Source organism: Scyliorhinus torazame, chromosome 9 (genome assembly GCF_047496885.1).
Source record: "Scyliorhinus torazame isolate Kashiwa2021f chromosome 9, sScyTor2.1, whole genome shotgun sequence".
Classification (NCBI taxonomy): domain Eukaryota; kingdom Metazoa; phylum Chordata; class Chondrichthyes; order Carcharhiniformes; family Scyliorhinidae; genus Scyliorhinus; species Scyliorhinus torazame.
In genome coordinates this window covers 224,342,887-224,356,267 of record NC_092715.1, presented here as the reverse complement: position 1 = coordinate 224,356,267, position 13,381 = coordinate 224,342,887, and the positions used below count along the sequence as shown (strand labels likewise).

Here is a 13,381-nt window from a genome sequence, read left to right as displayed (position 1 = left end):
CCCAAACCCTATCCATTATCTACAAGGCACAAGCCAGTATTGTGATTGAATACTCTCCACTTACTAAAATGAGTTCAACTACAACAACACTCAAGAAAGTCAACACCATCCAGCACAAAACAGATTCAACATTCACTCCCTCCACCACTAACATGCAGTGGCAGCATCTATAAAATGTACTGCAGCAAAGTACCAAGGCTCCTTTAACACCACCTTCCAAATCCGCAACCCCCACCAACTCAAAGTACCAGGGCCAGCAGATGGAGAGAAACTTGAGGATGGTGTTGTTCCTGCAAATTCCCCTCCAAACCACTTACTATCCTGACTTGGTAAGAAGTCTTTCAAAACCAGGTTAAAGTCCCAACAGGTTTGTTTCTTATCACTAGCTTTCGGAGCGCAGCTCTTTCATCAGATGATTCACCTGTGCTCTGAAAGCTAGTGATTTGAAACAAACCTGTTGGACTTTAACCTGATGTTGTAAAACTTTTTACTGTGCCCACCCCAGTCCAACTCCGGCATCTCCACATCATATCCTGACTTGGAAATATATCGCCGTTCCTTCGCTATCTCTGGGTCAAAACCCTGGAATTCTCTCCTTAACAGCACTGTAGGTGTACCCACACCACATGGACTGCAGCAGTTCAGGAAGGTAGCTCACCTCATCCAGGGCATGTAGGAATGGGCTATAAATGCTGGCCTAGCTAGCGGCATGCAAATCCCATGAAATAATTTTAAGAATGTGCTTAATCTACAAAGAGACCTGCCAAAATAATGCAACTGACCACTTTGTCTTTTTGAAAAAGCTTATGTAATTTGGACTATTGGTGTTTGCTGATCTAAATCATGCATTCTATCTTCTAACCTGCCTGGTTGTTTTACCTTAACTTTGACAAAGAATCATCCAGACTCGAAACGTTAGCTCTGTTCTCTCTCCACAGATACTGTCAGACCTGCTGAGATTGTCCAGTATTTTCTGATTTGTTTCAGATTCCAGCATCCGCAGTAATTTGTTTTTATATTATTATGGTAGTTTTACCTGCTGCTTTTATCTATTGCACTTAGTGGAAACCTTAATTGAGGCTTTGCCCTGTATTTTCATCCTTGGGGTGGGTAGCGGGAAGCGGGGAAATTCCCAGCTTGGCCGTCCGACCTCGGGAGAAAGTGTCCGCCGAGGCATTGTTTATTGTTGGGACCGGGTGTCAGCTGGAGTCAGGCTAGCCGAACTGGGTATAAGTATGGAGGCAGTCACAGAGGCTGCTGGATCGCTGTCATGGGACTTTGTTCCAGGGAAAAAAAACACCAAGGTCTTTTGGCCCTCACACTTCACCCTCCAAAACCTTCTCATTTCCTGGAGAAAAAAACTAAACTTGTGATCATCAAAAACTCTGCTGCTTGTGTCCCAACTTTCACCTTGCACTAAGTCCCATTGACTGGTCTGTGTTGGCACCAAGTCCCATTGACTGGTCTGTGTTGGCACCAAGTCCCATTGACTGGCCTGTGTTGGCACCAAGTCCCATTGACTGGCCTGTGTTGGCACCAAATCCCATTGACTGGCCTGTGTTGGCACCAAGTCCCATTGACTGGCCTGTGTTGGCACCAAATCCCATTGACTGGCCTGAGTTGGCACCAAATCCCATTGACTGGCCTGAGTTGGCACCAAGTCCCATTGACTGGCCTGTGTTGGCACCAAGTCTCATGACTGGCCTGAGTTGGCAACAAGTCCCATTGACTGGCCTGTGTTGGCACCAAGTCACATGACTGGCCTGTGTTGGCACCAAGTCTCATGCCTGGCCTGTGTTGGCACCAAGTCCCATTGACTGGCCTGTATTGGCACCAAGTCCCATTGATTGGCGTGCATTGGCACCAAGTCTCATTGACTGGCCTGTGTTGGCACCAAGTCCCATTGACTGGCCTGTGTTGGCACCAAGTCCCATTGACTGGCCTGTGTTGGCACCAAGTCCCATTGACTGGCCTGTGTTGGCACCAAGTCCCATTGACTGGCCTGTGTTGGCACCAAGTCCCATTGACTGGCCTGTGTTGGCACCAAGTCCCATTGACTGGCCTGTGTTGGCACCAAGTCCCATTGACTGACCTGTGTTGGCACCAAGTCCCATTGACTGGCCTGTCTTGGCACCAATTCCCATTAACTGGCCTGTGTTGGCACCAAGTCCCATTGACTGGCCTGTGTTGGCAGCAAGTCCCATTGAGTGGCCTGTGTTGGCACCAAGTCCCATTGACGGGCCTGTGTTGGCACCACGTCTCATGACTGGCCTGTGTTGGCACCACGTCTCATTGACTGGTCTGTGTTGGCACCAAGTCCCATTGACTGGCCTGTGTTGGCACCAAGTCCCATTGACTGGCCTGTGTTGACACCAAGTCCCATTGACTGGCCTGTGTTGGCACCAAGTCCCATTGACTGGCCAGAATTGGCACCAAGTCTCATTGACTGGCCTGCATTGGCACCAAGCCCCATCGACTGTCCTGCATTGGCACCAAGTCTCATCGACTGGCCTGCATTGGCACCAAGCCCCATCGACTGTCCTGCATTGGCACCAAGTCCCATTGACTGGCCTGCATTGGCACCAAGTCCCACTGACTGTCCTGCATTGGCACCAAGTCCCACTGACTCGCCTGCGTTGGCACCAAGTCCCATTGACTGGCCTGTGTTGGCACCAAGTCCCATTGACTGGCCTGTGTTGGCACCAAGTCCCATTGACTGGCCTGTGTTGGCACCAAGTCCCATTGACTGGCCTGTGTTGGCACCAAGTCCCATTGACTGGCCTGTCTTGGCACCAAGTCCCATTGACTGGCCTGTGTTGGCACCAAGTCCCATTGACTGGCCTGTGTTGGCTCCAAGTCCCATTGACTGGCCTGTGTTGGCTCCAAGTCCCATTGACTGGCCTGTGTTGGCTCCAAGTGTCATTGACTGGCCTGTGTTGGCACCAAGTCCCAATATTGGCCTGCGTTGGCACCAAGTCCCATTGACTGGCCTGTGTTGGCAGCAAGTCCCATTGACTGGCCTGTGTTGGCAGCAAGTCCCATTGACTGGCCTGTGTTGGCACCAAGTCCCATTGACTGGCCTGTGTTGGCACCAAGTCCCATTGACTGGCCTGTGTTGGCACCAAGTCCCATTGACTGGCCTGTGTTGGCACCAAGTCACATTGACTGGCCTGCGTTGGCACCAAGTCCCATTGACTGGCCTGTGTTGGCAACAAGTCCCATTGACTGGCCTGCAATGACACCAAGTCCCATTGACTGGCCTGCGTTGGCACCAAGTCCCATTGACTGGCCTGCGTTTGCACCAAGTCCCATTGACTGGCCTGTGTTGGCAGCATGTCCCATTGACTGGCCTGTGTTGGCAGCAAGTCCCATTGACTGGCCTGTGTTGGCAGCAAGTCCCATTGACTGGCCTGTGTTGGCAGCATGTCCCATTGACTGGCCTGTGTTGGCAGCAAGTCCCATTGACTGGCCTGTGTTGGCAGCAAGTCCCATTGACTGGCCTGTGTTGGCAGCAAGTCCCATTGACTGGCCTGTGTTGGCAGCATGTCCCATTGACTGGCCTGTGTTGGCACCACGTCTCATGACTGGCCTGCATTGGCACCAAGTCCCATTGACTGGCCTGCGTTGGCACCAAGTCCCATTGACTGGCCTGCATTGGCACCAAGTGCCATTGACTGGCCTGCATTGGCACCAAGTGCCATTAACTGGCCTGCATTGGCGCAAAGTCCCATTGACTGGCCTGCATTGGCACCAAGTCCCATTGACTGGCCTGCGTTGGCACCAAGTGCCATTGACTGGCCTGAGTTGGCACCAAGTCCCATTGACTGGCCTGTGTTGGCACCAAGTCTCATGACTGGCCTGAGTTGGCAACAAGTCCCATTGACTGGCCTGTGTTGGCACCAAGTCTCATGACTGGCCTGTGTTGGCACCAAGTCTCATGCCTGGCCTGTGTTGGCACCAAGTCCCATTGACTGGCCTGTGTTGGCACCAAGTCCCATTGACTGGCCTGTGTTGGCACCAAGTCCCATTGACTGGCCTGTGTTGGCACCAAGTCCCATTGACTGGCCTGTCTTGGCACCAAGTCCCATTGACTGGCCTGTGTTGGCACCAAGTCCCATTGACTGGCCTGTGTTGGCTCCAAGTCCCATTGACTGGCCTGTGTTGGCTCCAAGTCCCATTGACTGGCCTGTGTTGGCTCCAAGTGTCATTGACTGGCCTGTGTTGGCACCAAGTCCCAATATTGGCCTGTGTTGGCACCAAGTCCCATTGACTGGCCTGTGTTGGCAGCAAGTCCCATTGACTGGCCTGTGTTGGCAGCAAGTCCCATTGACTGGCCTGTGTTGGCACCAAGTCCCATTGACTGGCCTGTGTTGGCACCAAGTCCCATTGACTGGCCTGTGTTGGCACCAAGTCCCATTGACTGGCCTGTGTTGGCACCAAGTCACATTGACTGGCCTGCGTTGGCACCAAGTCCCATTGACTGGCCTGTGTTGGCAACAAGTCCCATTGACTGGCCTGCAATGACACCAAGTCCCATTGACTGGCCTGCGTTGGCACCAAGTCCCATTGACTGGCCTGCGTTTGCACCAAGTCCCATTGACTGGCCTGTGTTGGCAGCATGTCCCATTGACTGGCCTGTGTTGGCAGCAAGTCCCATTGACTGGCCTGTGTTGGCAGCAAGTCCCATTGACTGGCCTGTGTTGGCAGCATGTCCCATTGACTGGCCTGTGTTGGCAGCAAGTCCCATTGACTGGCCTGTGTTGGCAGCAAGTCCCATTGACTGGCCTGTGTTGGCAGCAAGTCCCATTGACTGGCCTGTGTTGGCAGCATGTCCCATTGACTGGCCTGTGTTGGCACCACGTCTCATGACTGGCCTGCATTGGCACCAAGTCCCATTGACTGGCCTGCGTTGGCACCAAGTCCCATTGACTGGCCTGCATTGGCACCAAGTGCCATTGACTGGCCTGCATTGGCACCAAGTGCCATTAACTGGCCTGCATTGGCGCAAAGTCCCATTGACTGGCCTGCATTGGCACCAAGTCCCATTGACTGGCCTGCGTTGGCACCAAGTGCCATTGACTGGCCTGAGTTGGCACCAAGTCCCATTGACTGGCCTGTGTTGGCACCAAGTCTCATGACTGGCCTGAGTTGGCAACAAGTCCCATTGACTGGCCTGTGTTGGCACCAAGTCTCATGACTGGCCTGTGTTGGCACCAAGTCTCATGCCTGGCCTGTGTTGGCACCAAGTCCCATTGACTGGCCTGTATTGGCACCAAGTCCCATTGATTGGCGTGCATTGGCACCAAGTCTCATTGACTGGCCTGTGTTGGCACCAAGTCCCATTGACTGGCCTGTGTTGGCACCAAGTCCCATTGACTGGCCTGTGTTGGCACCAAGTCCCATTGACTGGCCTGTGTTGGCACCAAGTCCCATTGACTGGCCTGTGTTGGCACCAAGTCCCATTGACTGGCCTGTGTTGGCACCAAGTCCCATTGACTGACCTGTGTTGGCACCAAGTCCCATTGACTGGCCTGTCTTGGCACCAATTCCCATTAACTGGCCTGTGTTGGCACCAAGTCCCATTGACTGGCCTGTGTTGGCAGCAAGTCCCATTGACTGGCCTGTGTTGGCAGCAAGCCCCATTGACTAGCCTGTGTTGGCAGCAAGTCCCATTGACTGGCCTGTGTTGGCACCAAGTCCCATTGACTGGCCTGTGTTGGCACCAAGTCCCATTGACTGGCCTGTGTTGGCACCAAGTCCCATTGACTGGCCTGTGTTGGCACCAAGTCCCATTGACTGACCTGTGTTGGCACCAAGTCCCATTGACTGGCCTGTCTTGGCACCAATTCCCATTAACTGGCCTGTGTTGGCACCAAGTCCCATTGACTGGCCTGTGTTGGCAGCAAGTCCCATTGACTGGCCTGTGTTGGCAGCAAGCCCCATTGACTAGCCTGTGTTGGCAGCAAGTCCCATTGAGTGGCCTGTGTTGGCACCAAATCCCATTGACGGGCCTGTGTTGGCACCACGTCTCATGACTGGCCTGTGTTGGCACCACGTCTCATTGACTGGTCTGTGTTGGCACCAAGTCCCATTGACTGGCCTGTGTTGGCACCAAGTCCCATTGACTGGCCTGTGTTGACACCAAGTCCCATTGACTGGCCTGTGTTGGCACCAAGTCCCATTGACTGGCCAGAATTGGCACCAAGTCTCATTGATTGGCCTGCATTGGCACCAAGCCCCATCGACTGTCCTGCATTGGCACCAAGTCTCATCGACTGGCCTGCATTGGCACCAAGCCCCATCGACTGTCCTGCATTGGCACCAAGCCCCATTGACTGGCCTGCATTGGCACCAAGTCCCACTGACTGTCCTGCATTGGCACCAAGTCCCACTGACTCGCCTGCGTTGGCACCAAGTCCCATTGACTGGCCTGTGTTGGCACCAAGTCCCATTGACTGGCCTGTGTTGGCACCAAGTCCCATTGACTGGCCTGTGTTGGCACCAAGTCCCATTGACTGGCCTGTGTTGGCACCAAGTCCCATTGACTGGCCTGTCTTGGCACCAAGTCCCATTGACTGGCCTGTGTTGGCACCAAGTCCCATTGACTGGCCTGTGTTGGCTCCAAGTCCCATTGACTGGCCTGTGTTGGCTCCAAGTCCCATTGACTGGCCTGTGTTGGCTCCAAGTGTCATTGACTGGCCTGTGTTGGCACCAAGTCCCAATATTGGCCTGTGTTGGCACCAAGTCCCATTGACTGGCCTGTGTTGGCAGCAAGTCCCATTGACTGGCCTGTGTTGGCAGCAAGTCCCATTGACTGGCCTGTGTTGGCAGCAAGTCCCATTGACTGGCCTGTGTTGGCACCAAGTCCCATTGACTGGCCTGTGTTGGCACCAAGTCCCATTGACTGGCCTGTGTTGTCACCAAGTCCCATTGACTGGCCTGTGTTGGCACCAAGTCACATTGACTGGCCTGCGTTGGCACCAAGTCCCATTGACTGGCCTGTGTTGGCAACAAGTCCCATTGACTGGCCTGCAATGACACCAAGTCCCATTGACTGGCCTGCGTTGGCACCAAGTCCCATTGACTGGCCTGCGTTTGCACCAAGTCCCATTGACTGGCCTGTGTTGGCACCAAGTCCCAATATTGGCCTGTGTTGGCAGCAAGTCCCATTGACTGGCCTGTGTTGGCAGCAAGTCCCATTGACTGGTCTGTGTTGGCAGCAAGTCCCATTGACTGGCCTGTGTTGGCAGCATGTCCCATTGACTGGCCTGTGTTGGCACCACGTCTCATGACTGGCCTGCATTGGCACCAAGTCCCATTGACTGGCCTGCGTTGGCACCAAGTCCCATTGACTGGCCTGCATTGGCACCAAGTGCCATTGACTGGCCTGCATTGGCACCAAGTGCCATTAACTGGCCTGCATTGGCGCAAAGTCCCATTGACTGGCCTGCATTGGCACCAAGTCCCATTGACTGGCCTGCGTTGGCACCAAGTGCCATTGACTGGCCTGCGTTGGCACCAAGTGCCATTGACTGGCCTGTGTTGGCTCCAAGTGCCATTGACTGGCCTATGTTGGCTGAAGCTTCACAATGCCTTGATTTAAAAATTCTCATCTTTGTTTTCAAATTCCTCCATTGGTCTTGCTCCCTAATTCTGTAAACACCCCCCTCCCCCTGCTCACCCTTCAAACCGTCAAGCTCCCTGCGGTCCTCGAATTCTGGCCTTTTTTGTACCCTTTGTTTTAATTACTCCACCGTTGACAACCGTACCTTCAGATACCAAGGTCCCAAGCTCTGGAGTACCCCTCCCTCAGACTCTCTATCTCTCTTTCCTTCTTTATGACACTCTTTAAAACCTATGTCATTGACCAATCTTTTGGTTATTTGACCGAACATTCTTTTTGTGGCTTGGAGACAAATTTTCTTTGCAATCTCACCTGTGAAGTGCATTTAAAGATTTCAATATGTGAAAGCTGCTATACTCTCACTATGAAAATAAATTCCATTTATTCTAAACAAGTAGATCTAAATATCAATGGATTGAATCGCAGATGGGATCCTTACACTCAGGATAAGAGTTCACCATAAAATAAATTTAAAATTGTCTTATTTAGTCATCATAAAACCAGTGGTTCTGGAAATGCGTGCTTTTATATTGGTTCTCTGATGAATAACCGTAATCTTGGAACCTTGTTTCAGAATCAACATCTTCATCATTTGTCATGGAAGCTTCAAAAATCCCCAGTGTTGAAATGACCACTACCATAGCCACAACGACAATGGCTTCGGGAAGAAGTGTCAAGACCACAACAACCCCAGCACCGGATCCTCCATTAATTCATGGAACTACTGCAAAGACACCAATAGCATCACAGCTCCCTGCTGAGGGAGCAGAATGCTGTGAAGCGACAGACAAACGGGACATACCTTGGCCCAGAACTCAACCAGGCGAGGTGGCTAGAAGACCTTGTCCTCTGGGAACAATAGGTAAGAACATTTCTGCTGAATTTTAAGTTGACCAGTGATTTTTATTTTCTTTGCTGAAACTTAGTTTATATAAAACATAGAACATAGAAAATACAGCACAGAACAGGCCCTTCGGCCCACGATGTTGTGCCGAACCTTTGTCCTAGATTAATCATAGATTATCATTGAATCCACAGTGCAGAAGGAGGCCATTCGGCCCCCCGAGTCTGCACCGGCTCCCGGAAAGAGCACCCCACCCAAACCCAACACCTCCACCCAACACCAAGGGCAATTTTGGACACTAAGGGCAATTTATCATGGCCAATCCACCTAACCTGCACATCTTTGGACTGTGGGAGGAAACCGGAGCACCCGGAGGAAACTCACGCAGACACGGGGAGGACGTGCAGACTCCGCACAGACAGTGACCCAAGCCGGAATCGAACCTGGGACCCTGGAGCTGTGAAGCAATTGTGCTATCCACAATGCTACCGTGCTGCCCTTAAGAACAAATAAATCTACACTATATCATTTTACCGTCATCCATGTACCTATCCAATAGCTGCTTGAAGGTCCCTAATGTTTCCGACTCAACTACTTCCACAGGCAGTGCATTCCATGCCCCCACTACTCTCTGGGTAAAGAACCTACCTCTGATATCCCTCCTATATCTTCCATCTTTCACCTTAAATTTATGTCCCCTTGTAATGGTTTGATCCACCCGGGGAAAAAGTCTCTGACTGTCTACTCTATCTATTCCCCTGATCATCTTATAAACCTCTATCAAGTCGCCCCTCGTCCTTCTCCGTTCTAATGAGAAAAGGCCTAGCACCCTCAACATTTCCTCGTAAAACCTACTCTCCATTCCAGGCAACATCCTGGTAAATCTTCTTTGCACCTTTTCCAAAGCTTCCACATCCTTCCTAAAATGAGGCGACCAGAACTGCACACTGTACTCCAAATGTGGCCTTACCAAAGTTTTGTACAGCTGCATCATCACCTCACGGCTCTTAAATTCAATCCCTCTGTTAATGAATGCGAGCACACCATAGGCCTTCTTCACAGCTCTATCCACTTGAGTGGCAACTTTCAAAGATGTATGAACATAGACCCCAAGATCTCTCTGCTCCTCCACATTGCCAAGAACTCTACCGTTAACGCATTCCGCATTCATATATGTCCTTCCAAAATGGACAACCTCACACTTTTCAGGGTTAAACTCCATCTGCCACTTCTCAGCCCAGCTCTGCATCCTATCTATGTCTCTTTGCAGCCGACAACAGCCCTCCTTACTATTCACAACTCCACCAATCGTCGTATCGTCTGCAAATTTACTGACCCACCCTTCAACTCCCTCATCCAAGTCATTAATGAAAATCACAAACAGCAGAGGACCCAGAACTGATCCCTGCGGTACTCCACTGGTAACTGGGATCCTGGCTGAATATTTGCCATCCACCACCACTCTCTGACTTCTATCGGTTAGCCAGTTCGTTATCCAACTGGCCAAATTTCCCACTATCCCATGCCTCCTTACTTTCTGCAGAAGCCTACCATGGGGAACCTTATCAAATGCCTTACTAAAATCCATGTACGCTACATCCACTGCTTTACCTTCATCCACATGCTTTGTCACCTCCTCAAAGAATTCAATAAGACTTGTCAGGCAAGACCTACCCCTCACAAATCCGTGCTGACTATCCCTAATCAAGCAGTGTCTTTCCAGGTGCTCAGAAATCCTATCCTTCAGTGCCCTTTCCATTACTTTGCCTACCACCGAAGTAAGACTAACTGGCCTGTAATTCCCAGGGTTATCCCTAGTCCCTTTTTTGAACAGGGGCACGACATTCGCCACTCTCCAATATAACTTAGTTTTGAATGATTGATTGAGGAGGATGTAACTTTCTCGATTGTAAATAATGTAACCCATTGAATACATAGATTCCCTACAACACAGTCGGAGGCCATCCTGCCCATTGAGTCTGCACCAACCCCATGAAAGACCTTCCTTCCTAGGTCCATTCCCTCGCCCTTTCCCTAACCCCATGCATTGATCATGGCCGATCCACCTAACCTGCGCACCTGTGGACTGTGGGAGGAAACCAAAGCACCCGGAGCAAACCCATGCTTACAAGGTGGAGAAAGTGCAAACTCCACACAGTCACCCAAAGTCAGAATCGAACCCAGGTCCCTGGCGCTGTTGGGCAGCAATACAAACCACTGTGCCACTGTAAGAAAGGGTGATTTTGACACTTTTGAGTATCTTGGGTCACTTGGTGCACAACCTGATTTCACTCAAGTTCTGAGCTTTTAAAAGTGTAGTATCATGCAGTATATTTATTTGAAATCGATTCTGACTTCAGTAATTTTTTGTCAAATGCTAATGGGGGAGGACATCAGCCCATTGGGCCGTTACCAACATCAGCTGGTCATCAGAGCTACAAAAGGACATCCCATTTCCCTAATCTTTCCTTATAGCCCATAACATTTTAAAGCAAGATACCAAAGACCAGATACTGATGAATATTCTGTGACGTGCTTCAACCAGTCTCCAAATTACTAACGTTCATCAGCAAAATAAGTCCGGTGATGAGGGGGAATGATTTTCAATTTTTCTACTTGGGTGGTCATCTGGCACCAGCCTGTTATTGAACTTGACAGACTTCCATCCCATTGATTTCAAGAGCTATAGTAGGAACTGATATAAATACTGCATTGCTCGTGGATGTTAAGTTTTCTAAGGTTAATAATCATAGTCACCCAGCAGATGAGGTTTGCTCCAGTGAAGTCTGCCTATACTCTGGAGGTATTTTCCCTAGTTCTGTGAGTGAAACCAACTGCCCTGCTGGCTGCATTATCCCTCTTTGATGAGTTGGAATATATGACAAAAGAAGCACCTGAAAAATTGGCAAATGAAGGAATTATTGCCCCTATTTACTATTATAGACTTGACATTTTTTCAATATCTACAGGTGTAGCCACTTATACATGCTTGTCACCTGAAGGATTCTGGGATCCATTGGGTCCAGATCTGAGTAACTGCAGCTCTCCGTGGATAAACTTGCTGTCTAAGAAAGTAAGTCCCCATCTTTAAACTGATTATTTCTACAATTTGAATTCATGCAAAATCTATTGTCAATAAGCCACTGTTTCTTAAATTGAATTGTCTTCTTTGCAACTCTGTTCAATTTGGGTGGAGTCGTATATCCTGGATAGCTCAGTGGGCTAGACAGCTGGTTTGTGATGCAGAACAAGGCCAGCAGCGCGGGTTCAATTCCTGTACCAGCTGAAAATTCTGAATTCTCCCTCCGTGTACCTGAACAGGTGCTGGAATGTGGCAACTAGGGGCTTTTCACAGTAACTTCATTGCAGTGTTAATGTAAGTCTACTTGTGACAATAAAGATTTATTATTATTATGATCCTTTGGGTGAAAACCAAGGGAAAGCAGTGAAAGGATAATATAGGGCAAGACCTTAAGGAAAGGTTTCTGGATGCGATTTAACTAAATGGGAACAAATTCTCAAAGCGTGCACGTTGAGCCATATATTTCCTGCCGCAGGCAGCACCAAAAAAACACTGCCATCAAACATCTCTTGGGCCGAGGCGACACATAGCCCCCATTTTCTGCATCCGCTTTCCAGAACTCCTGGGTGCGCTCGCCCGAGGTCTCCAAGGCGCAGGGGATAAATCCCAACGCCTCAGGTGTTCAGGAAACTGTATATTAGATTGAGACTAGCTATCTCGCACTAATATGCAGATTTCCCAAAATGTGATCCCGCCCACAATGAGCGGGAGTCACGTCACAACGTCTCGCAAGATTGCATTAGATCTTGCGAGGTGTTGCGAGCCGGGCAGATCGCGGAACAGGGGTCTCCCAGCTTCAATCGGTCACGTTGCACCGCAGCGCGCGGCTTTTCAGCCGCAAAGTGGTCATTCGATCGTGACCTCTACGTCATTGTGGTGGGTTTTGCTAGGTGTTTCCCGCTTGCTCGGCCAGCGAGATCCGCAGCGCTTTCTAATCAGACTTCGTCATTTCTTTGGGCCCTGGGGCGTTTCTCACCAGTTTAGCCCAGACTTAGAATTATTTTCATCACTGGGGAGCTGAACCTGCTGCCCACACCGGCTCTTCAGAGGTCAGCCCACTATTTTGTAAGGGTGCCCGATCTCTAACGGAGCTTGTGGGTCCACCCCACCCATGGGCAGTGTCACCCCCACACATATGGGCATTATCCCCCCCCAGGTGCCCACATTGGGGGGAAGGCCAGAGGACAACTCTGCACTGTTACTGACCACCCAGGGACCTCCGAAGTCCTGGGACACCCCCCACCTCCCCCCCCCCCCCCCCCCCCACCCTGGGTGCTGTTCCGTCTGGTCCATGTTTATGTGGAAGCAATCCTGAACGGATCGCGGCCGGGGCGAGTGCGGCCTAGTCATGCCTATTGTGAGCGAGATCCCGATTGCGATGCCTTGCGAGATCCTGGTTAGATCTCTCAAGGCATATTGGCTGCCAGGAAGCCCCAAGGAGGCTTCAGCCGGCATCTACCGGTCGCGCAGCGCTTCCGTTGGACAGCCAGCATTTCCATTCAGTTTCCCTTTTTTCTTCTTCACTGGCATACGTTTCTCCCCTTCTTGTTCCAGCCCACAGGGTGGAATGTTGTTACAGTGGTGAGTGTACCGACCGTGGAACTATATGTGAGTGGGACTTCCACTTGAAAGCGGGTGCTTGGTCATGCGCAATGAAGCATTAGCTAGCCAATCAGCTATGCATCAGCTGAGCTAGGGGCTCAGACAGTTGTGCGATGTGAGCAGGTAGGAAGGCGCTGACACCGCTCAGTTTGTATGCCATGAGGAAGATTTCGAACTTGAATTGCTGCCAACCCCTGCCCGCCTGCCACAATCGCCCTGCACCCTCTCA

General features: G+C 50.8%; 2 protein-coding genes across 12 annotated transcripts in view; one reads left to right on the top strand and one right to left on the bottom strand.

Annotated features, from left to right (window-relative positions):
• LOC140429750 (adhesion G protein-coupled receptor L3-like) overlaps positions 1 to 13,381 on the top strand; it is a 1,506,492-nt gene that overhangs the window by 1,192,549 nt on the left and 300,562 nt on the right. For all 9 annotated transcript variants that reach the window (XM_072517114.1, XM_072517117.1, XM_072517116.1 and 6 more), the window contains exons 7-8: positions 8,199 to 8,486; positions 11,438 to 11,541. In XM_072517114.1, the coding sequence (XP_072373215.1) occupies positions 8,199 to 8,486; positions 11,438 to 11,541 (392 nt within the window). The remainder of the gene's footprint in view (positions 1 to 8,198; positions 8,487 to 11,437; positions 11,542 to 13,381) is intronic.
• LOC140429752 (uncharacterized) overlaps positions 1 to 13,381 on the bottom strand; it is a 191,063-nt gene that overhangs the window by 173,969 nt on the left and 3,713 nt on the right. The window lies entirely within an intron of this gene.